Source organism: Actinia tenebrosa, unplaced genomic scaffold (assembly GCF_029948245.1).
Source record: "Actinia tenebrosa isolate PJP-AT-01 unplaced genomic scaffold, QUT_ActTen_1.0 PGA_scaffold10__47_contigs__length_13832649, whole genome shotgun sequence".
Classification (NCBI taxonomy): Eukaryota; Metazoa; Cnidaria; class Anthozoa; order Actiniaria; family Actiniidae; genus Actinia; species Actinia tenebrosa.
The window spans coordinates 8,126,515-8,149,051 of record NW_028292570.1 but is presented as its reverse complement, the minus strand read 5'-3'; the positions used below and the strand labels follow the sequence as shown (position 1 = coordinate 8,149,051).

Here is a 22,537-nt window from a genome sequence, read left to right as displayed (position 1 = left end):
TTTTCGAGTGCCTCTCAAGGGAGAACGCCTATATGCTGAATTTCTAACTAAGAGATATTAATAGCCCCAATCTATTATTGCATTTGCTCAACAGTTCTAGTTAGTTGAATGCTCGAACTCGTTATCCGGTAAGTGTTTGATCATTTGATCTTATTTCTTTATCATAATATACTGAAAGTAGGCAGAATACTCTTATTTCGAGTTCGCCTTTGCTCAGTCTTAGCCTCGATTGTGTACAAATGTGTTCTTTTCTTTTATTAAGGTCCATTGTATAGTAAGGAATGTACGTACTACGGAACAATACGAGTTGATTAAAATGCCACGGGTTTTGGTTGAATAGCTGAATATTTCCAAGCACAACACGAGACTAAGGCCCCGTCCACACTATGCCGGATAAATTTGAATCCGCAACTTTCACACCGAAACCGAAAAAAAATTTTTCGTCCACACATGAAAACCGAGAATATGTTTCGGCAAAAACGGACAAAAACGCTTCATTGCATATTTGAGCATGCGTATTGAAGTAGTGAAATTGAGCCCGCGGTGAATTTTCAGCCTTCCCGCCATGTTCCCATGACAATCATGACGTCATCGTATTCGAAAAGTTCCGGATACGAAATGTTCTCCGTCCACACTAATACGGCTAGCCGGCGTTTTCAAATTGTTCCACTCTGGAGACCGTATTCAAAAAGTTCCGTTTTCGGTGAAGAATTGTTCCGGATTACCCCCGACTAGTGTGGAAGGAAGGCCTAACTGGATAAATATAATAAAGTTGCGGATTCAAATTTATCCGGCATAGTGTGGACGGGGCTTAAGGCTGAATAAAAAGGACTCGAGGCTGGAGCTCGAGTATTGCTGACATTTATTTGTCACAACGTTTTCCTCGATATCTATTTTCCATTTTTTCAGAATGAGCCGCTTTCTTCTCTCACACAAACAAGATGAAAAGACTGATTTACGAATCTCGTTATTTCCGGGTCATCGCAACTGGGTTGATATTCCTCGTTAATATAACTACATCTTTTGCTGGTGAGTTTTGGAAGTTTTAACGCTGCGCATTGATATTTTTAAATGCACAATTAAAGAGACTATTCATTTTCCCCCCTGCTAAATCCCGACATTTCTATTTCGCAAAAAAAATATGGCTCTTCTGATTTTCGCGACTATAAGTATAGGTAATAGGACTACATGCTGTCCAATTTGAAAACAATTGGATGAATAAAATTCCGAGGACTGACAAAATTGGAAGAGGCCGATAGGCCAAGTCCAATTTGGCAGTCAGAGGATTTTTTTGAATTCAATTATTCCCAAATTGGACAGACATGTAGTCCTATTGCAGATTAATTATATCATCCCAAACTATACTAGACTGATTCCATAAGTCATAGTTTTCCCTCGAAAAAATGCGAATGGAAACGATCCAAATTATAATCTTTAATTTGGACAGGAAAGAGATTTTGAAAATAATACAATTGTTGCTTATATGGGATTATAGAGTGATGATACAATTAATTGAGTAACAACAAAAATAAGTAACTAATAAAGTAATTAAGTGAACTATGAAGACAATCCGTTATGATTTAGTTCGTCTCATCAACGTAACAACCACCCTTAATTCCTTTTCAAATATTTTTAACTAAAATATCTCTTTTCCCCCCTAATTTTGTAGGCTGTGAAAACGTTTCTTTAGGAATGGAATCAGGAGCTATTCAAGATGACAGTATTACAGCTTCTTCTGCTCAACACCCAGCCAAGAATGCAAGGCTAAATTACACATCAGGCCCATCGTGGTGTGCCTCAATAAGCGACTCTTATCCATATCTACAGATTGACTTCGGTACATCTCACCTTATTTGTGCTGTGGCTACACAGGGAAACAGCATGGCTGACCAGTGGGTGAAGACGTACCAGATAAATACATCTACTGATGGTACAACATGGACCACTTATCAGGAGAACAATATTGACAGGGTAATGTAACATTAGTGATAGTATGCTAGACCAGTGGGTGAAGACGTACCAGATAAATACATCTACTGATGGTACAACATGGACCACTTATCAGGAGAACAATATTGACAGGGTAATGTAGCATTAGTGATAGTATGATAAATCAGTGGGTGAAGACGTACCAGATAAATACATCTACTGATGGTACAACATGGACCTCTTATCAGGAGAACAATATTGACAGGGTAATGTAGCATTAGTGATAGTATGATAGATCAGTGGGTGAAGACGTACCAGATAGATACATCTACTGATGGTATAACATGGACAACTTATCAGGAGAACTGGGCTATAAATCATTTTTGCTTCCAAATCAACAGATATTCTACGGTAACCATGATCGTTCAACTGCTGTACGTCGCGTTCTTTACCTTGGTATTATTACAAGATATCTACGTATTGTACCCAAGGCATACCAGACTAGTTCACCCTGCTTGAGGACAGAGGTCTATGGATATCCTTTCCAAACAAGTGAGAATATTTGATATGTACCTAATTGAAAAAATGTAGTCGGGTTCGAGAAGGTCATATCATCGAAGCTAAAGACCGAAAAGGATTTTGGGTACTCCGAAATGTGTATTATATTTGCATATAGACATGTAAAAATGCACAGTAGAGCAAAGTTGGTTGACCTAGATTAACAACATGCCAAAGCCATGATGCATAAAATGTGCACAGAAAAGGAAAACTGCAATACGCATAACATTAGCACAATTGTTTGTCTTCCCATGCTCCCCTTCGGTCTTAACTTTGATGATATAACCTTTTTTTGAACCCGACGTTTTTTCAATTAGGTGTATTCGCCGAGTCGAGATGCCACAACATTTTTCGCTTTTACTATTGATATTTTCCAGGATTCCATTTTCAGTCTACAGATCCCATTCATGACCTTCCTTTTAATTGATTTTATTTATTTCGATTAATAATTAGTTTCCAATAAAGATGTTTGAAAAAATACATTCCCTTATCTAACTCCTCGAACTCCCCTGCATCGTTATCAAAGATCCTTTACATACTAAGTTTTTAATATTTTGCATACACGATATTTTGTGTCAAAGTCATTCATCTCACCAATTCGAGTTCTTTTAAGCGTCTTTTGTAGTAAGGGGGAATGACTTTGACACAAAATATCGTACTGAGTAGACTTGGTTTACCAATGAGGCCTTACTTACCTCGCTTCCATTCAATTGTCCCTAGTCTGGATCCCAACCGAGTTTGGCGGCTAGTTTTGAAAGTCGTGTATAGTCCTGCACTTTCAATATCCCACATATTTTTGACTTTCAAACTTTCTCCTGTTCAGGTTGTCCTAGCCACAGTGTTGGAATACCCGATCCTAGTTTGGTACATAATCACAGGTTTACATCAACACCATATTATTTTGGTTACGAACCTTTTAAAGGACGACTGGGTGGTAGCAAAGCCTGGGCTCCGTATACAAAAAATACACCTGGTGATTATCTACAGATTGATCTTAGTGCTGTGTTCTATATATGTGCTGTAGCTACTCAGGGGGCTGGGGAAAGTTCCAAGTTTCAATGGGTGAAAAAGTATCAAGTATTGTACTCAACAAACAACCAGCTTTGGACAACATATTACAATAAGTCTGGAGATAAAGAGGTAATGCTTAGAAACCAGCCATCGTAGAAATTTTCAATTCTCAGAGGTGTAGACTTTAACTTTAAATACCTTACTATGATTTCGCTAATACTCCTTTTTTACAGTTCCATTCAGTGACCACGAATAAGAGTTCCTAGCCGAGGCTGGAGGTTCCACGCATAGCAAAACTACAGTTTATCATGTGCGGTAACTCCAGCCTCGGCTAGGAACTATTATTCGTGGTCACTGAATGGAACTGTAAAATGAAGTATTTGGCATACGTATTTATTTACTATAAAACGATCCAACTAGAACAAATTAAACATAAAATACAATTAGAAGATGGAAGAAAACGAACAAACTTGAACTGGAAAACTAAGAGAAATACTTACATACGTTGGCGAAAAATAACTTGCACTGTAACTATGACTTGAACTGTAACTGACTAAATTTACGAACAAAGGCTGACTTTAAGGAGAAATTAACATAACGAATACACAAGAGACTACGAAGGGATTACAACGAACGGTACAACGAGAAAAAAAAACCAACCTAACAATATTAATTAATTAATTCTACAGCTTGTCATTAATCCCATATAGGTAACTGTCCAATTATTTTCTTAATTGGACAGGTCTTGTTGATATGGGATTAATTAGGCAGCTATATAATTAATAGGTAATGGGATTTCATGCTCCTCAATCAAGAAATAATTAGACTCAAAAAATTCCCCTGACTGACAAATTGGACTCGGCCTACGGCCTCATCCAATTTTGTCAGTCCTAGGAATTTTCCTCGTCCAATTATTTCTTAATTGGACAGGATGAAGTCCTATTACATATACTAATTGACCGCTACAAGAGGTGTTTTGACTAAGTCGAATTGTGAATAAACCTTTTTACTGCATGATGCGGCGGGAAAAAACTCTTTATCATTGAGCTTCCTTTCACGGCTACCATCACGTGATTAACTTCTCATGATCATTTGTAAACCTTATTTGGCTTCAAGACGATTTAACAAAAGGGTATTTGAGTTTAGAGTTTTTGACAATGAAATCCGGTTACTGCGTTTAACAAGTTCACACTTCGCACCATCTGTTGTCTGTGAGGCAGACCCACGAGTTAGCATCGTCCCCGTATCCTTCCTCGATTTTCCTAAGTTTTTCTTTTTTCACTTGTCGTTTTTTCTTTTCTTCTTCAAAAATGTTCATGTCGAATTCGTCATAAAACCGGACGGCCTTTTTGTTTGCCGCTTTTCCGCACCATCCAAATATGAAATTGATCATACCATATATGGAGTGAGCTTTCTCTCACCAACTTCGACACTAATTAACATATATAATTAACATACGAGTGAAAAACTTCTGCGCATGCTCTGAATCCGTATGCAAATTAGTCAAAACATAAGTAAATTTGATTTTCAAACATGCCTAATAAATTGGACTTCACAAAATGTCAAAACGTAGTGTCCATGCTTGAAACTTAAGACTAATTCTTTCATATTGTGTTTGTTAATATAGTATCTTGGTCTGACAAAAGTATACTCTTGAACTTTTTTGTATACTTGGAGAAAGCAAACATTTATTTTCTCACTCAAACTCTTCAAAATTCTTAGAAAACGTGCCGAAGTGCACGCATGCGCAAACGTTTTTCTCTAGTGTCGAGTAAAGCTTGATATGTTTTGTTTTTGCGTTTGATAGTTCCGCGGTAATTATGACAGAGCAACAGTGGTTACTAATGCAATAACCAACCCATTCAGAGCCAGGTTTGTTCGTGTACTTCCAACAGCGTACGAAAAATGGAAGATGCTAAGGGTGGACTTCAAAGGACTTCGTTTAGGTAGGCGGCAATATTTCAAAGCTGTCTTCTTCGTAGCATGTCACGATTTCGTAAAATGTATAAATTTTATGTGAGTGATAGACATGTGTTTATCATGATTAAATAACTAGGCGAGGCAGGATGTGCGGTGAGCATAGAAAGCAAGGGCTTCATAGTTGGCAGCCAGTTGTTCATGTTGTCAGCAAGCTAGCGTTCAAGAAATCAGCTTAGAAATTTTTTTTAAAATAATGTCTTTCGATTTTGCATCCTGGGCCGAGAAGTCAGGTCTCAAAGAGGCCACTGTGGCGCAATTAGAAAAGAACGACTTAGACAACGAGGAGGCTTTAAAGCTCCTAGCTACAGATGATATAAAAGCGTTAAAGCTGACGATGGGACAAGCTAAACTCATCACGAAGGCCATCAATGACCTAACACCTACAATAAGTGCCGTAAAGAACGAGGAGAAACCAGTGACAACAAAATCATTGGCGCAGGACGGCGGTCTTGAGGAACTCCTCAAGAAAATCGAAGGTGTTGGAACACTGGACGACCCTCTTTTTACGCTGGGAGTAACAGAACAAAGCCTGCAAAGCAACGATCCTATTCAACGTGTGGATAACAACCCACAGGTCTTCCTTGGCCAACAGCAAAGGAAAGGAGGTGAGAAGCCTTTGTTAATTCCTGACTTTGTGTCAAATACATCGTATGACTCAGGCGAGGAAGAGCAGGACCTCGGTGGACCGTTTGGCGCTAAAATCGTGTTTCGCGCTGCGAAATTGGGCAAGCCTAAATTAGAAAGTATTTCCCTCTCAATGTGGGTCGCAGCAAACGCAAGAATAATGCACGAACTTGCCCAAAAAGGGAAGCTCACGGGAACAAGTCAAATCTCGGACTACTTGGCCTATAATGTTAAAATAGCGGAACTGCTCGAATCACACACACTTGGCTCTGTTTTGCTTTATGATAACGAGTATCGCAAGTTGCAGCACATGTATGGGTTTCGATGGGGCAGCGATTCGCAACATCTTCATACTCGCTTTTTAATAAAGCGACGCGCTGTTAATCAACCTAATACTTCTAATCTAACAAAACACACAGCCTCTAATTCACGCCCAACTATTAATAGCCAACCGCAACCTGTTTGCCGCCAATTTAACTCCCTGTCGGGCTGTCATTGGCCTAATTGCCGCTTTCAACACACTTGTCTCGTGGCTAACTGCAATCAACCTCATCCGCAACACCAACATCCGTCACCGAAACATAACGCATGACTCGACACGACAGAACTACACCCGTGTCCTCTAAACGTAGAAGCATGGAAAGAAAACCTGACAAACGACTGTGACCAAGACTTCTTACTTGACGGTATTTCTAACGGTTTCCGAATCGTAGCACAGGACAGCATACTACGACCGGCAGAGGTCACGAACTACAAATCCGCGACCGCACATGACGTACGCGACAAAGTTGAACAAACGATTCGAGACGAGATACGACTAGGAAACTACATTATCACAAAAACAAAACCTACAATTGTGAGTGCCTTAGGGGCAGTACCTAAGCCTGACAGTGACAAACTACGTTTAATACATGACTGCAGTAGACCCGTAGACGGCGGGGTAAATACATACAGTGACTCACAACATTTCTCATACGTGACCATTGACAAAGCAGTGTCGCTCATCAAATCTAATGCTTATCTCGCTAAGATTGACCTCAAAAGTGCTTATCGCCACGTGCCTATCCATCCATCGAACTACAACGCGACAGGATTAGCATGGCGTTTTCATGGTGACGATCATCTAACATATCTTTACGACTGCAAACTGCCGTTTGGAGCAGCAAAGAGCCCTGAAGTCTTCCATAGGCTCACTCAAGCAATAACGCGAATGATGAAAAACAGGGGATGTCACAATGTACTTGCCTATCTTGATGACTTTCTAATAATAAGCGACACAGAATATGAATGTCAGACAGCATATCAGGGACTCATAACTTTGCTAGGAGAACTTGGACTACAAATAAACTGGGACAAGGCTGTTAGCCCTTGTCAAAACCTGACTTTTCTCGGAATAGAAATTGACACTGTGCATAGGCAACTAACGTTGCCCGAACGCAAACTATGCGAACTAAGAATTTTATTAAGCGAAACTATGGCGAAGCGATCAGTCACGAAACGGGACTTGCAGTCCCTTGTTGGCAAACTCAATTTTGCGGCGCGAGTAGTATTTGGCGGTCGAACATTCTTGCGGCGAATAATTGACACAGTAAATAAAATGCGACGCCCACATCACCACATCCGACCCAACCTCCACCTAAGAGCCGACTTGGCATGGTGGTCGAAATTCCTTGGCGTTTTTAACGGGAAAATATTTTTCGTTGAATCTGAACCAGTACAGAAAGAAGAGTTCTCCACTGACGCATGCCCAGTCGGTGGCGGAGGTTTCTTTGGTGGTGATTGGTTTTACATTAACTGGAACAAGGACCATCCCGAGTTATCCGCGGCACACATCAATTTGCAAGAAACATTCACAGTATTAGCTGCGCTAGAAAGATGGAAAGATAACCTCAGAAACAAATGGATAGTTGTGTATTCTGATAACACAACCACGATTAGCGCAATCAACAAAGGCACGTCACGCGATCAAACAGTCATGCGATGGCTGCGGAAAGTTTTCTGGCTCTCGGCTACGCACAATTTTCGAATAACTGCCCGTTACATATCAACAACTTCAAACACCATGGCCGACGCAATATCACGCATACACGTGCCTTCTCAGTGCGAACTGTTCACCAAACGTTTATTATTACTGCAACAACAATCAAAAGCACCAAGTAAACCACATTTCTCGCGTAATGCATTTGCCTCTCTACCCCCGCAGGTCCAATTCATGCTCAGGAGCAGCAACTTGACCTCGAATTAAGAAAGTTCCGTGGCCATGCGTTCGCTCAATCAACCGCGGCGACCTACAAGTCACAACTACGATGCTACATCCGTTTCTGCGTGTACTTTGGTTACGCGCCTGTTCCATGTAAGGCCCTTCACTTGCTTCGCTACATTGTATTTCTTACCAGAACTTTATCACCAACTAGTATTCCTTGTTATCTCAATGTGATAAGAATACTGCATCTACAATACGGTTTCCCTAACCCATTACAAGAACCGCTATTTAAGTACCAAAAAGAATTGTTAATGCGAGGTATAAAGCGTCTTAACAGTAACCTGGCCCAGCAAAAGCTGCCCATCACGCCGACTATTTTAAAACAACTCTATGGCCATCTGGACATAGGCAACTCAATGGATGCGACTTTCTGGGCGGCATGCCTTGTCGCCTTCTTTTCATTTTTTCGAAAATCTAACCTGCTGATTCCTTCTGGGAACGCCTTCGATCCACAAAAACATTTACGGGCTGGTGATATCCGCATATATGAATGGGGCTTGATGCTGATTGTACGTTGGTCTAAGACCATTCAATATCGAAATAGAATCCTACTTGTGCCCGTTCCAAGAATCGATGGCTCAACACTTTGTCCGCGTGCTGCGATTATCAACGCTTTCGAACTAGCTGGTATCAGAGACAGTGTCTCACTACAAAACAATATACCTGCTTTCATTTACAAACAAAATGGCCAACTCAAACCACTAACTTACGCAACATTTACTCAAAGGCTTAAGACAATTATCGCTCATTGCGGACTCGATAGCCAGTTATACTCAGGACACTCCTTCCGTAGAGGAGGGGCAACCTTTGCATTACAATGTGGTGTCCCTGCGCATTACATAAAACTCCAGGGAGATTGGCTCTCAAACGCATATGAACGGTATTTAGATAGCTCTTTAAAATACAAGCTACAAGTAGCAAACATGATGGGCACAGCTATTACTCACTGACTACACATACTCATTGGGGGGTCTTGGGATTGGGGGATATTGCAATTGGTCTCGCACAATAAATGACCCGAGTAACCCCAACGAGTGTTGTGTATTTAGTGAGTGATAGACATGTGTTTATCATGATTAAATAACTAGGCGAGGCAGGATGTGCGGTGAGCATAGAAAGCAAGGGCTTCATAGTTGGCAGCCAGTTGTTCATGTTGTCAGCAAGCTAGCGTTCAAGAAATCAGCTTAGAAATTTTTTTTTAAATTTTTATTACTCTCTGTAACCCCCCGGGGGATATTGCAATTGGTCTCGCACAATAAATGACCCGAGTAACCCCAACGAGTGTTGTGTATTTAAAACTAATTACGATTTATATTGACGGCTAGTTGGGAGAAAATATATTGGGTATTGGGCGGATTTGCGAGGCCGTCAATATTTCGTGGTATTGTTGTCTCAAAATCGTAATTACTTTTGTATCGCAATTCTAAAGAATTTAACATACAAAAAAGGAAATAAAAACTGACCAATTTTCTTTGATTAAAAGCGAGATTCGCTTTACGAGCGCGCACTATGGCGCAAGCAATAAGCGTAAAAATTTGACGCGCGCGCGTTCAAGCTTTCGTTTTCGTCGATCGTTAGCCAATAAGAAACCTTAATTTTGAAACGACAATACCACAAAATATTGTCGTCTCAAAAATATATGAAACTATTTAGTGAATCGCGATACTCCTTTATATTTCCTTCAAGGTTGCACTTCATCGCTTGGTCTTGAGAATTCACAAATACCAGATTCACACTTAACGTCATCCTCATCCTCGGACAATTCCCATACTGCACCACGTGGTCGTCTGTATGGCAGCTCGTCATGGTGCAGCCAAACAAATGGTAATAATGAGTACATACAGGTTGACCTTGGACTGGTCAAGACAGTGGCAGGTATTGCAACACAAGGTAACCCAGATATGGATGCATGGGTGACGTCTTATAAAGTTGGTTACAGCTTTGATAACACATACTGGAATGAGTACAAAGAAGGACAGGTCGTTAAGGTAATATAGATTACTTGCATTGATCTCCTAGAGGAATTGTTCTTGGGAATAAAACAATGGACTGTCTTTTCTTACGCAAAAAAAAATAATAATAAATAAATAGATTAATTAATTAATAAATAAACGAACGAACGAACGAACGGACGAACGAACGAACGAACGAACGAACGAACGAACGAACGAACGAACGAACGAACGAACGAACGAACGAACGAACGGACGCACGGACGCACGGACGCACGGACGCACGGACGCACGGACGCACAGACGAACGCACGGACGGACGGACGGACGCACGGACGGACGAATGAATAAATGAGTGAATGAATAATAAATAAATAATAATTAAATAAATAAAAAATCCACTGTTTTGTCCCCCATAACAATTCTTCTCGGGACTCGCAAGGGGTTTATAGTCTGGGCTATGATTATTAGTCATGTAGGCCTTGTCAAAATACATCCTAATGACCTTATGGCCAGTGTTTTCTTATGGAAGATTTTTAAAAGCCTTTTGCTGTTTTAAATCCCTCTCAATGAAGACAATCTGCTTATTTCTCGTACATTCCCGGATTGTATTAAATAGGATTTAGAAGGAAACAGCGATAGGAATGGCGTCAGAGTCAACTGGCTCAGGAATCCAAGAGCAGCACGTTATATCAGAATTATTCCTCAGACCCATAACTCAGGGGGCAGATATTGTCTACGATTTGATGTCTATGGATGTGATATCTGTAAGTCGTACAAGAAACGTATGGTTATCGAAGCCACCATGTTGGATGAATTTAACAAAAGATTCGTCATTATTCACCTTTGTTATACCATCCAACATGGCCGCCGTGTCTTTTGTTATTTCATTCTCTTGGGAATGATTCAAAGCCGGAAATATTAAACATTATTCAATAATGCTAATTATTCGGTGTTATTGCAGTCGTTGTCCCCAAAATAAGTCTAAATGACCTCATCCTTCCAACCATCAAAGGAAGATCCATTACATTAACATGTAGTGTACTTGGTGAACCAGCACCTGACATACAGTGGTTTAACAATGGAACCAAGATCAACGGTGCAACACAATCAACACTACAAGTACAGTTTATCTCTGCTGAAGATGTGATGTCCAAGTACAACTGTACAAGACAGAATCCTTACACACGAGCTGTGGTCTGTAACACGATCTACACGTGTAGGGCAACGTATCCAAACTACGTGCCAAGTGGAGGAATGAATGAGGCATCGGGGAAAGTGACGGTGAACCTGAGTAAGTAATTATGTGACATTTCTGATTTCATCCTTTGATGATGATTGATGATTATGATATTTATATAGCGCTCTTTTCCATATGGATATGTTCAAAGGCGCTTTACAATGATTTATGAATGAGAGATGGTTAGTATGAGGTGTAGGCACTGAGGGTGGTCACTGCCAGGGTTGCTTTACGTCCTCAGTGGTTCTTTTACGTCCCTCTGATGTTGGTTAGTAATGATGAGTGTGGAGAGACGTTGAGTGGTCATCCGAGCCACTTGAAAGTCTAACCATTTGCAGATGTAATTACAACGGCAGCACTTTCTCCTCAGTTATGTTAAGACCCTGAGTGTCAGTACGGCCGGGACTCGAACCACGACCTCCCGCACGAAAGTCCGATGCTCAACCAACTGAGCCAACCGGTTGGCGTTTGTTTACGAATTTCTTATGCAGAAAAATCTTAGTACTCAAGTTTTGCCTTTCTATAATGCAGATGTGCTGAAAGCACCAGATGTTGCAGTAACACCAAACAAGACGTCGATGACACTCAGCTGGACAGTAGTGATTGCTTCTGATGACGTCGGGACCATTACCTCGTACACCATACAACTCCTAGATCAGAGCGGTTCAATCAACACCTATAATGCACACCATCCTCCTTCTAACTACATGTTTAAAGATCTTAAGCCGTACACTAGCTACAGCATCAGAATGAAAGCAATAAGTACTGTGGGGCAAGGACTGTGGAGCAGTTGGCTAAATGATTCAACACTAATTGCTGGTATTTATCATTCAAAAGTGCTTGTTCATACGGTCAATTCAAAAAATGTTGCCGTCAACCAACTCAAGCCTACGCGACTGGACCGAAAGGAACTCTGGGTAGCAATTATTGAAGCCGAGTTGACTCAATAATTTTATCTGACTAGTTATGCCTGGATTACAGCACGAACCTTCGTAGGCAAGCGGGAAGTGTTGAAGAAGACGTTTTTTTAATGCCTTCATATCTTCGAAATTGTGAACTGAATCATAACTACTTTGTTTTTCTTTCCCTAAACCCAAAGACATGCATTTGATGGATTGTTTCTTGCCATTATTATCTATTACTAGCGGGAACAATTAATTCAGAACGAATATTTAACCGCTTCAGTGATTTTTACCCATATTCCTTTCGGTCCAGTCGCGTTGGCTTGAGCCGATCGACGACAACGTTTTTTTGAACTGACTGTATACTACCACTGATACACACACACTTCTATGTAGGCAAAGTCCTTGGCTCTAACATTTTTTAGAATGAGTGAGCGAACAAAAAAAAGATGTTCAGAATTTTGGGTTCAGTAAAGAGGCTTTGTACCACCACGTGACGGCAGCCATGTTAGATGGCTGGAACAATACAATCGTTTTACATGAGAAAGAATTCGATTCCCGAGAGCAAAGGGATTTTATTGTTCTGCCATCTAACCACAGGCAGCCCAAGCTGCATAATCTTTATATAAATTTATTGTTCAATATTTGTTCTAAAATTATATATCTTTGTAGAGCCGCAAGGTGTTCCATCAATCATAGGGACAATTACGCTGTCATCAGAAAGTATTGGAATTTATTTCAAGGTAAACAACTTTAATTAATTTAATTAATTAATTAATTCTATCCTATAACTAATTAATTAATTATAATTGCTGTTTCAGGTACCTAATTAATTAATTAAATTAATTAATTAATTGCTTTATTGCTTAATTAATTAATTAATATAACTGCCGTATTAGGTACCTAAACACATAGGGCCTTTCTCGAGTCAAGACACAATTACACGGAGCAATTTTCTCTGCAATTTGTTTCGCAATAGCGTTGCGACACAAGTTGTAAGAGTGTTTACACGGTTCAATGGAGACGCAATCGTTGCCAAAATTAGAAACGCAACTTCCCTCGCAACATCTTTTCAAATTGCGCTGTAGGCTACACGCTGCAGTGCTCCATGCAACTTGTGTCGCAACGCATGTTGCGAGACAAGTTGCAGAGAAAATTGCTCCGTGTAATCGCGCCTTTAAAAGAACTATCTATGCCTTGTACATTTTTTCAGCGAGGGGATAAGCTAAAATTCTGTCCTTTTTTTCTTCTTTTTTTTAAATGTTTTTTTAATTTTATTTACAATAACATGCATTTATTAATATTTTTGATATTTTTTGCTATTGCTGGTTTTTTAAATTTTTTAAAAGTTTTTATCCTATATATACTTCAAACGTTAAATTTCGATTCTTATCCTTCAAACCTTTCACGAATAATGAAGATGTTATTAGAAGGTAAACCTACAATCGGCGAATAAAATAATGACACCCCTATGCTCCATTTCTAATTCCATGGGAATATTTGTAAAACTTTGCTCTAAGATTTATCACCAGAAACTATAAACACCCTTCCGCATTATCAATATTGTTTCGGCTAACGATTGGTGGTACATGAGCATTCGTCCATTCAACAGTGCTAGAGGGAGGGAGGTTGGAGGAGGAAAGCTTCTTTCTATTTGAATTCGGCTTTCTTGGTTGTCAAGGAAGTTTCAGCTTTCAACTTTCACACGCTTAACAGGGCCTTATCTTAGATCTGCTTATTTTAGTATTCACAAATAGACCTGTTACATGGCCCAATGGCTGGATTCAGGATCTTCTACGAACCAGAAGGCGGAACAAAACAACAGATTGACGTGGGTAACGTTAACTATGCAACGCTGACGAATCTTAGAAAATACACTATTTACGACATATCAGTGGCTGTACGAAACACTATGTATATGGGTCCTGTAAGCAGCGTTACAACAATAAGAACATTAGAGGATGGTGAGAAGGCCATTATCTTTGTTCCTTGTTTGATCAATAATTTATTTTTATACAGTTGCAACTATCTACAATTTTGTTAAATTTCTTTCTCTCAGTCCCTGAAACTGGTCCACAAAATACAACAGCAACGAAGATAAACGACACAACATTCCTGGTTACTTGGCAACCGTTAACAACAGCTCAAAGCAACGGCGTGGTTACTAAGTACGAGATCTTTTGGTCAATAGTTGTTGAGGGAGGTCGTTCACGAAGATCATTACAGGAAATGTTTAATGCTACAACACAGGCTACCCAGTACACACTGTACAACCTTAGATTGTGTGAAAACTATATAATATCTGTCAGGGGTCATACAAGTGTTGGACCAGGACCCAGAAGCACCATTAACGTTTTGACATCGCGTGAGTTGATATTCTTCAGACATTTGGAAACCGTTTTTAGGATAATAATAATAATAATAATAATAATAATAATAATAATAATAATAATAATAATGAAACGTCTGTACAATTGTTAAATTTGTATACATCTTTGTAAAACCAGTTATGCAGATATTTGCTTAGACTATTCATGCCCGCAATATTCTGTATTCATGGAGCAAAAATGTCTGAAGTTGAAACAAACATATAATAATAATAGTAATAGTAATAATAATAATAATAATAATAATGATAGTAATAATAATAAATAATTTATATAGCGTCTATATCCGTAAGTTCAAAGACGCTTTACAATATAAAAATGTGACTCAAAAAATAAAATTAAGAAAAGAATTACTATTTCATGAATAAGAGTGAGTAATAAAACATGCCCATAATACATATAATTATCAACATATTTCAAATAAATTTCATTTCATTTCAATATATACATTACACATTTTTTTAAAAATTCAAATAACAATTAGCCTGCGTCACACCCGGAATTTTCTTCGTAAAAATTCCGGATGTGACGCAGGCTAATAACAATACATTGATTTAGATTGGTTAAAATAGGTGAGATTTTTACATATTGAAAACTCGTGTGAATAAAAAGGTCTTGAGACCACACTTAAAACTAGAAATTGTTCCGCAAGATCGAAGGGATGGAGGTAGTCTGTCCATAACTCAGGAGCAACAACTGCAACAGCTCTCTTCCCATATTCTTTAGCCTGAAAGAGCCTTTGGTTAAGAGGTTCGCCGATGAAGGATACAGCTGATGAGATTGCTTTTTCTTACAGAGCCTGGTAAGCCTACTGATGTACAAGCTGAGAGTCAAACGAAGACTTCTATTGAAGTAAGATGGAAAAAGCCCCTGCCAATATCATTGGTTGTTGATGAATATACGGTACGTTATGAGCTATCGAGACTTGTGAAAAAATACTCAGTTAAAATGGAAAATCCAGTAACTTGACAATGCTCAGTATTAGATCCAATGTTTTGTCATCGACTCGGTGATCTTCAAGTATAAAGTAATTTAACCTCACAATATCATGGTATTTAACAATTATTCGCCGAAGGCGAAGTGATTATCGGGGAATATTTACCCAGACGCGAGTCTTCGAGCGGCGAGGTAAATATTCCCCAATAGTCACTGAGCCTGAGGCAAATAATTGTTTTAGTATAAATACACAGGTGATTCTTTCAAAAAAAGAAAAATAAGAAGATAAAAGGCATTTTTTCCGGTAACAGCAACAAAGCGGCTGTCCGCCATTTTGGATTTTTGCTCGAGGTGATTATCGTGTGATAGTGTGAGTTTCTTGACCAATCAGCGCGCGAGATTTTCTATAATCATCTGCGTATTTTTAGTAATTGAATTTATTTTGCAAGTTTAATTTTATGTTCAAATTACGAAGCATGTGCCCTTTCACTCGTTTTAGATTGAAGTAAAAGGTTCTAAATCATACTGGCCAAAGTACTCATTTTCAAAGACTTACACGCAGAATGGAGCACGAGCTAACATGGTTATCGACAGTCTTGTGCCTGGTACAAGCTATGAATTCTGTGTAACTGCGTCAACAGAATGTGGTAAGAGTCAAAAGAGCGAATCAAGTAAGAAAGACACAGACATTGACAGTAAGTATTATAAATGATAAGGTAAAGGTAATTTATTTTACTTCGATGACGCGGGGAGGGGTTGTCCAATTCTCCCGAGCCAAGGTGCTCATGTTTAATGCGCTCTAAGGTGCACTCTCTACCCCCTCTTACTATCAGTGCTCGTTTTTACGGGTATTTAAAGCTAATTAAAGCTACACAGAACAGAGAGAAGTCGAAACAGACGTAGAGTTCCTGAGGATCGAACTATGGACCTCTAGCTCTGAAGGCCGCGCACTAACCAACTGATCTACGCCTGCTCCTTCAATGATGCCGGATTGCTTGCTGGCTCCCTGACTAAAGCAACATTTATACTTGATATTCTAGATCCTGTCAAGCCTATAGGGAACTCTGTAACTCTAAAGAACAAGTTTAAAGTTCCATTATGGTCAGTTGATCCTGTCAATGGACCAATCAGGTAGTTATTATAAATAGAATTGAAAAAATAAAATGAAGAATCATCAGCAAGAGATAACTAGCTAAAAACTAGTGTGAGCTGCGTCGGTGTTTCTAATGAAACAGTAATGATGAAAAGGGTAAATTATACATCTGTGAAAAGATGAAAAAACTTACTGACGTTTCGGACGCTAGTCCAGTTCGTCGGAGTAAAAGAGAGAAGCATTATCAAAGAGTCTTGTAAATAACCAAAACCTCCTCCCCCCCCCCCCACCAATATGCACTTTATTTTCCTCAGCCTTCTCAACTCACAGTTAGTCGCAAGTCTTCGTTCCTTTCGAAGTTGCTCTGTGTTTGGTTGTAACAGTTAAATAAGTTTAAAATTGTACACAGTGTACACCCCCTACCCGTTACTAACGCCACGATTAACATATTACAGTTCATATCAAGTTATCGTTATCAAGGGGAACAAAAATGTCATTGACTTACCAACAGTTATCCGTGAATACATAGATGCACCAGAGCTGTATGTCACAGCGGAACTGAAACCAAACGATTTCAAGTCTTCTTTCCCTGTTGGTGATAACGAAATGTATGGAGGATATAAAAATGTACAACTAGACAAAGGCAAAACATATACTATTGCAGAGAGAGCGATTACTGAACATCAAGGAGTAAGTAGATGGGACTAAGATTGTGATTACGACTATTATGGCTGAAGTGCATCCCTCGAACTTTAATTTCTCGCAGTTTGCCGTCTAGCATTTCAATGACCGTCAATCAAAGAACTGCAATAAGAATCACAAATATTTTGAGGGAAAATTTGAACTGAATTAAATATCCCATTCACACCTAGACATGTTTAGTTAAACTATGTTTTCATTAGGAAAAAAATTGAGAAACTAGAAACCTTACAATATAATGAAACTTTCTAAAATATTGTCAGAGCAAGACAAAGGATAGTTTACATGCATTATTTCACCAAATATTGTGCAGTGTTCGTAGATAGTTTTCCAAACCTGTTTAGTTAAACCACTTTTAAACATGTTTAAGCCTTGGTGTGAATGGGGATAAAAGATTTGAAAGGCAGATTAGTAGACGAGCTTTTGACAATTTTTGAAAGTAAAATTTTAACGGGAAAGTTTCTCTTTCGAACCAATTATTGTTTGTTGGTAAACTTTATAACCTATTTGAGCATATAGAAAATCGGGGATTTATTTTTTGTGTTATTATTTTCGCTAGACTAGCACTAAATGTTCTGTTTCTATCCTTGATACCATTTTTTACTTTTTTAAAAGAACGTTTACGTGGGTCAAGCAGCAGTGGTAGCTACAATTAAAGTAACCCAAGGTATTAAGATCAAATCTTCTTCACTGATATTTATATAATATATGTAATGTTTAATAAACGAGCAGGAGTGTTTTATCGGGTATAAAACACGAGGCGCAGCCGAGTGGTTTTAGACCCGATAAAACACGATCTGCGAGATTATTAAACGGCTTAGAAAACTTATGATGTTTGTTCTCATTGTGTACCGATTTTTTTACGAAATGAACCAAGTTTGATAGAGAAAATCCAAGTTCAAGTTTATGCAAATGAAGACGAATGTTTATCCGATTTAAAATCACCTTCATGGTCATGATTTCTATTGTGTTTTCTTCATGAATTATTAATGAGTTTTCTAAATTTATTTAGTAGAGTACAAACTCTAAATGTGTGCAATAGTTCTAATACTCCAATTTACAGTTCCATTCAGTGACCACGAATAATAGTTCCTAGCCGAGGCTGGAGTTTCCACGCATAGCAAAACTACAGTTTATCACGCGCGGAAACTCTCCAGCCTTGGCTAGGAACAACAAAAACAGGAACAACAAAAACAACAACAACAACAAAAAACAAAAAACAAACAAAAAAACAAAAAAACAAAAAAACTTATATAAACTTGTATAATATGTCATTTCAGATGCACCAGAATATTCCAACTCGACAATCTGGGCTTTAGAAGGCGATGAAATTACTATTGCCTGTTATACAAGTGTACCTGAGCCAATAACATACTTCTGGACAAAAACGGGATCTCTATTATTAGTTGATAGCCCAGCCATCAAGATAAGGGGAAATATTTTGATTATAAGACTTAATAGTGAGAAGGTTTTTGGTACGTATATATGTACTGCTACAAACAGTGAAAGAACGATGGTTTACCGAATCAACAGAGTGGAGGTAAAGAAACACACCACATGTAAAGGTAACGCAAGTGAAAGCAAAGCAAAGGAAGGTACATGTATAACGATATCTTATTATACAGCTTGTCATTAATCCCATATAGGTAACTGTCCAATTATTTTCTTAATTGGACAGTCGATCTTGTTGATATGGGATTAATTAGGCAGCTATATAATTCATAGGTAATGGGATTTCATGCTCCCCAATCAAGAAATAATTAGACTCGAAAAATTCCTCTGACTGCCAAATTGGACTCGGCCTACGGCTTCATCCAATTTTGTCAGTCCTCGGAATTTTCCTCGTCCAATTATTTTTTAATTGGACAGCATGGAGTCCTATTACATATACTAATGGTGTGATACTCCAGTTTCGAGTTATCTTTGCTCAGCTTTAGGCCCGGTCCACTATGCCGGATAAATTTGAATCCGAATTTTTATTTATTCGGTTAGGCCTACCGTCCACACTAATTCGGGCGAATCCGGAACAATTCTTCACAGAAAACGGAATTTTTAGAATACGGTCTCCAGAGTGGAACAACTTGAAAACGCCGGCTAGCCGTATTAGTGTGGACGGAGAACATTTCGTATCCGGAACTTTTCGAATACGATGACGTCATGATTGTCATGGGAACATGGCGGGAAGGCTAAAAATTCCCCGCGGGACTCAATTTAAGCTTCGATGCACATGCTCAGATGTGCAATGAAGCGTTTTTGCCGCCTCTGATCGGACTTAGTGTGGACGCGGAAACATCTTATCTGTTTTCATGTGTAGACGGAAACCGTTTTTTTTTTTTGGTTTCGGTGTGAAAGTTGCGGATTCAAATTTATGGTTATTTTTAGAAAAGAGTGGGAAACTTTTTTCTTCCAAAAAATGGTACACGCGTCTACCGGAAGGACCGAAAAGAGCGGGAAAAGTGGCTTATTTCAATTGGTCTGAGTTTTCCGGAACTTTCCAATTAGGATGACACAGACAGTCGATGACACATACCATTTGTCTTTAAACCGGAATTTCCAGCTTTTTCAGTTAAAAGGTAAGCATCCCTGATCACAATAGTGTTCAAATGATCAACCCATCTTTTGATTTATTAACAGTTGTACCTTACGTCATTCCACTTGTATTTATCATCCTTGGTCTGATCATCTGCATCGCTTATTTGGTATACCGACAAAGAAAAAAAGAAAAACAATACAATGAAAGTATCAGTAAAAATATGAAAAAGAAGACAGATGAAACGGGGGTCACCAATGATGTCATAGTCCCGCACACAAACTATCAAGATAACGACACTAAAAATTCAAAAACATCAGAAACTGCAAAAGCTGACGAAATAGAAACTCCAGGTTACATGGCATTGCAACCAAGAGGAAGCAGTGATACGCATTACCAGTCGATACGAGAGCCTGGAAAGAGACCTAGAAAAAGTGAAACACCACACACGCGAGGCATGACGGGACATGAACAATACATGGACTTACAACCAAGAGTAAACGCGGAATACGAAACACTACAGCACAAGAATGTATCAGGACCAGAATACGAGGATGTTGGCCAGGCATTTAGTAGGCCAGGATTTTAAAGGGGTTGGGAATGAAAGCGCCACAATATTTGAAAGTCCAAACAATTGAAGTATCTGAGGATAATATGACTCAATAGTCCCCTTCACAGTTCCCTGCGCCATCTTGAAATGTAGCGGTGCCTTTGCATCGAAGCGAGACGAACGGTGAGCTTGCAATGATAGAGACACGCGAATAATTGTCTAAGGTGTTAAAAAATGTCTCTATAATTGCAAGCTCACCGTTCGTCTCGCTTCGATACAAATACACGGCTACCTTTCAAGATGACGCAGGGAACTGTGAAGGGGACTATTATGACTATGAAAACCAGATTAGAGAACATTTTAGCCTGGGAGACACTTGCAGTTGAGCAATTTTCGTTTAAAAGTGAAAAGAACAATAGGGTTGAGTAAATGACGTCATTTACTCACAATTTAGTTGCTAAATAAAATTGATAATTTTTGTCTGCCACTTTTACTGTGAAGAAAATATGACTAAAACTAATTACATGAGCTCTATTTATAATAACTTCATGACAGGTGTCATTCTACAATCAATATGATATTATCGCTGATTTTTGATTGGCTAAAGAAAATAGTAAATTCCTAAGTGTGATATCTTATTAAAGAGTAATACGAGTGAAAATCTTGGAACTAAACATAGCTTAAACTAAAGTTAATATATGAAGTAATATTTCAAAGCCGACAATGAGGACTGGACGGGATTTCAAGTCAAAGCAATTAAATTGCGCGGACTTGAAATCCCGTCCAGTTCGATATTGGAGGCTTTGAAATGACTTCTCACCTCATTAATTATTCGACTTGGAGCCGGTAACTGGAACAAAATTAATTCAGTCCTAGGACTGAATTAATTTTGTTCCAGTTATTAGGACTGAATTAATTTTGTTCCAGTTACTCCAGACTGAATGTATTCCTTTCACAGTACTTTAAAAGGTTTCAAGTAACATCATGTGACCCAAAAATAGCCCATTGATTGGCTGGTTTACTCATGAATTATTAATGAGTATGAGAATATATTGTATAGAAAAGGCCACGAAGAATATTTCTGTTATAAGATTCAAAAGAATAGTGCTAAAATAACTAATCAATGGGGTAAAAAGTGTGTACGGCGTAACCAGAGGTACATAACACATGTTTGCATCGGGTAGTGGGATCTAGTTCGCCATGACACCAAGACAAACGCTATCCAAACTGGCCATTGTCCCACAGATCCATGATTAAAGTGCCCCTCACCCCTAACTCAATATTTTTCAGTATTGATTCTACATGAAGTATATAGGTGCTTTTGAACGAACCGGCCCTGTTTACGCCTCCTCCTTTTAGAAAAGGCGTCTCGGTCAGTATTAGTATATCTATAAAATCTACTAACATTAGCTGTTGTATCACAGCGTGGGACAATCACAACAGAGCTAGGCTCCAAACTAAGTGAAAGCCCAGAGATCGAATTAAAATTTGGTAGTTGATTTTTGAGGAGGGAGGAAAACCTGAGAACCCGGAGAAAAACCCTCGAAGCCCAGGAGAGAACCAACAAACAACTCTACTCACATACGACACCGAGATCGGCAGAACTCGAAGTCGGGCCGCATTGGTGAGAGGCGTAGCATTAGTAGCGCACGCCACCGGTGCTTCCCGGCAATTCAGACCGTTCCTAGGACACCTTCATTCACACTGGGCTATCGAAAACTCCGAGATCGATCCTAGACCTATCTCAGACCACCTCCAGTAGCGGGATCCTCCTATCGAGGGATAGAATTCCTACCTTTCCCCCTCTCCCCCGATCCCCCTTGCCCCAACCAGAGGGCCACACAGGCTAGAGACCGTGGAACAATGCCAAAAATATAACCATG

The 22,537-nt window shown here is 39.1% G+C and overlaps 3 protein-coding genes across 4 annotated transcripts in view; 2 read left to right on the top strand and 1 right to left on the bottom strand.

Annotated features, from left to right (window-relative positions):
- The first annotated feature begins 92 nt into the window (after positions 1–92).
- On the top strand, positions 93–1,980 carry LOC148912948 (discoidin, CUB and LCCL domain-containing protein 2-like). The gene is made up of 3 exons (XM_089026351.1): positions 93–128; positions 910–1,029; positions 1,670–1,980. Exons 2-3 carry the CDS (start codon positions 942–944, stop codon positions 1,978–1,980), a joined length of 399 nt encoding a protein of 132 aa, XP_088882477.1. The 5' UTR covers positions 93–128; positions 910–941.
- A 125-nt stretch (positions 1,981–2,105) lies between these two features.
- LOC116302092 (uncharacterized) lies at positions 2,106–20,802 on the top strand. Its single transcript, XM_089026350.1, has 18 exons — positions 2,106–2,195; positions 2,331–2,481; positions 3,311–3,627; positions 5,306–5,444; positions 10,052–10,353; positions 10,937–11,084; positions 11,282–11,611; positions 12,089–12,376; positions 13,132–13,202; positions 14,204–14,423; positions 14,519–14,824; positions 15,643–15,749; positions 16,282–16,477; positions 16,823–16,913; positions 17,331–17,565; positions 18,190–18,241; positions 18,855–19,169; positions 20,209–20,802. Exons 1-18 carry the CDS (start codon positions 2,106–2,108, stop codon positions 20,691–20,693), a joined length of 3,843 nt encoding a protein of 1,280 aa, XP_088882476.1. The 3' UTR covers positions 20,694–20,802.
- Positions 10,267–22,537, bottom strand: part of LOC116302088 (lipase maturation factor 2) — a 40,284-nt gene continuing 28,013 nt past the window's right edge. Inside the window, exons 19-21 of one of the 2 annotated variants that reach the window (XR_016119183.1) lie at positions 20,215–20,265; positions 17,381–17,464; positions 10,267–10,319 (exon numbers count right to left, since the gene is read on the bottom strand). The gene's annotated coding sequence lies outside the window, so the exon portion shown is untranslated. Of the gene's footprint in view, positions 10,320–17,380; positions 17,465–20,214; positions 20,266–22,537 lie in introns of those variants that run through there. The other variant, XM_089026748.1, reaches the window with a different exon arrangement.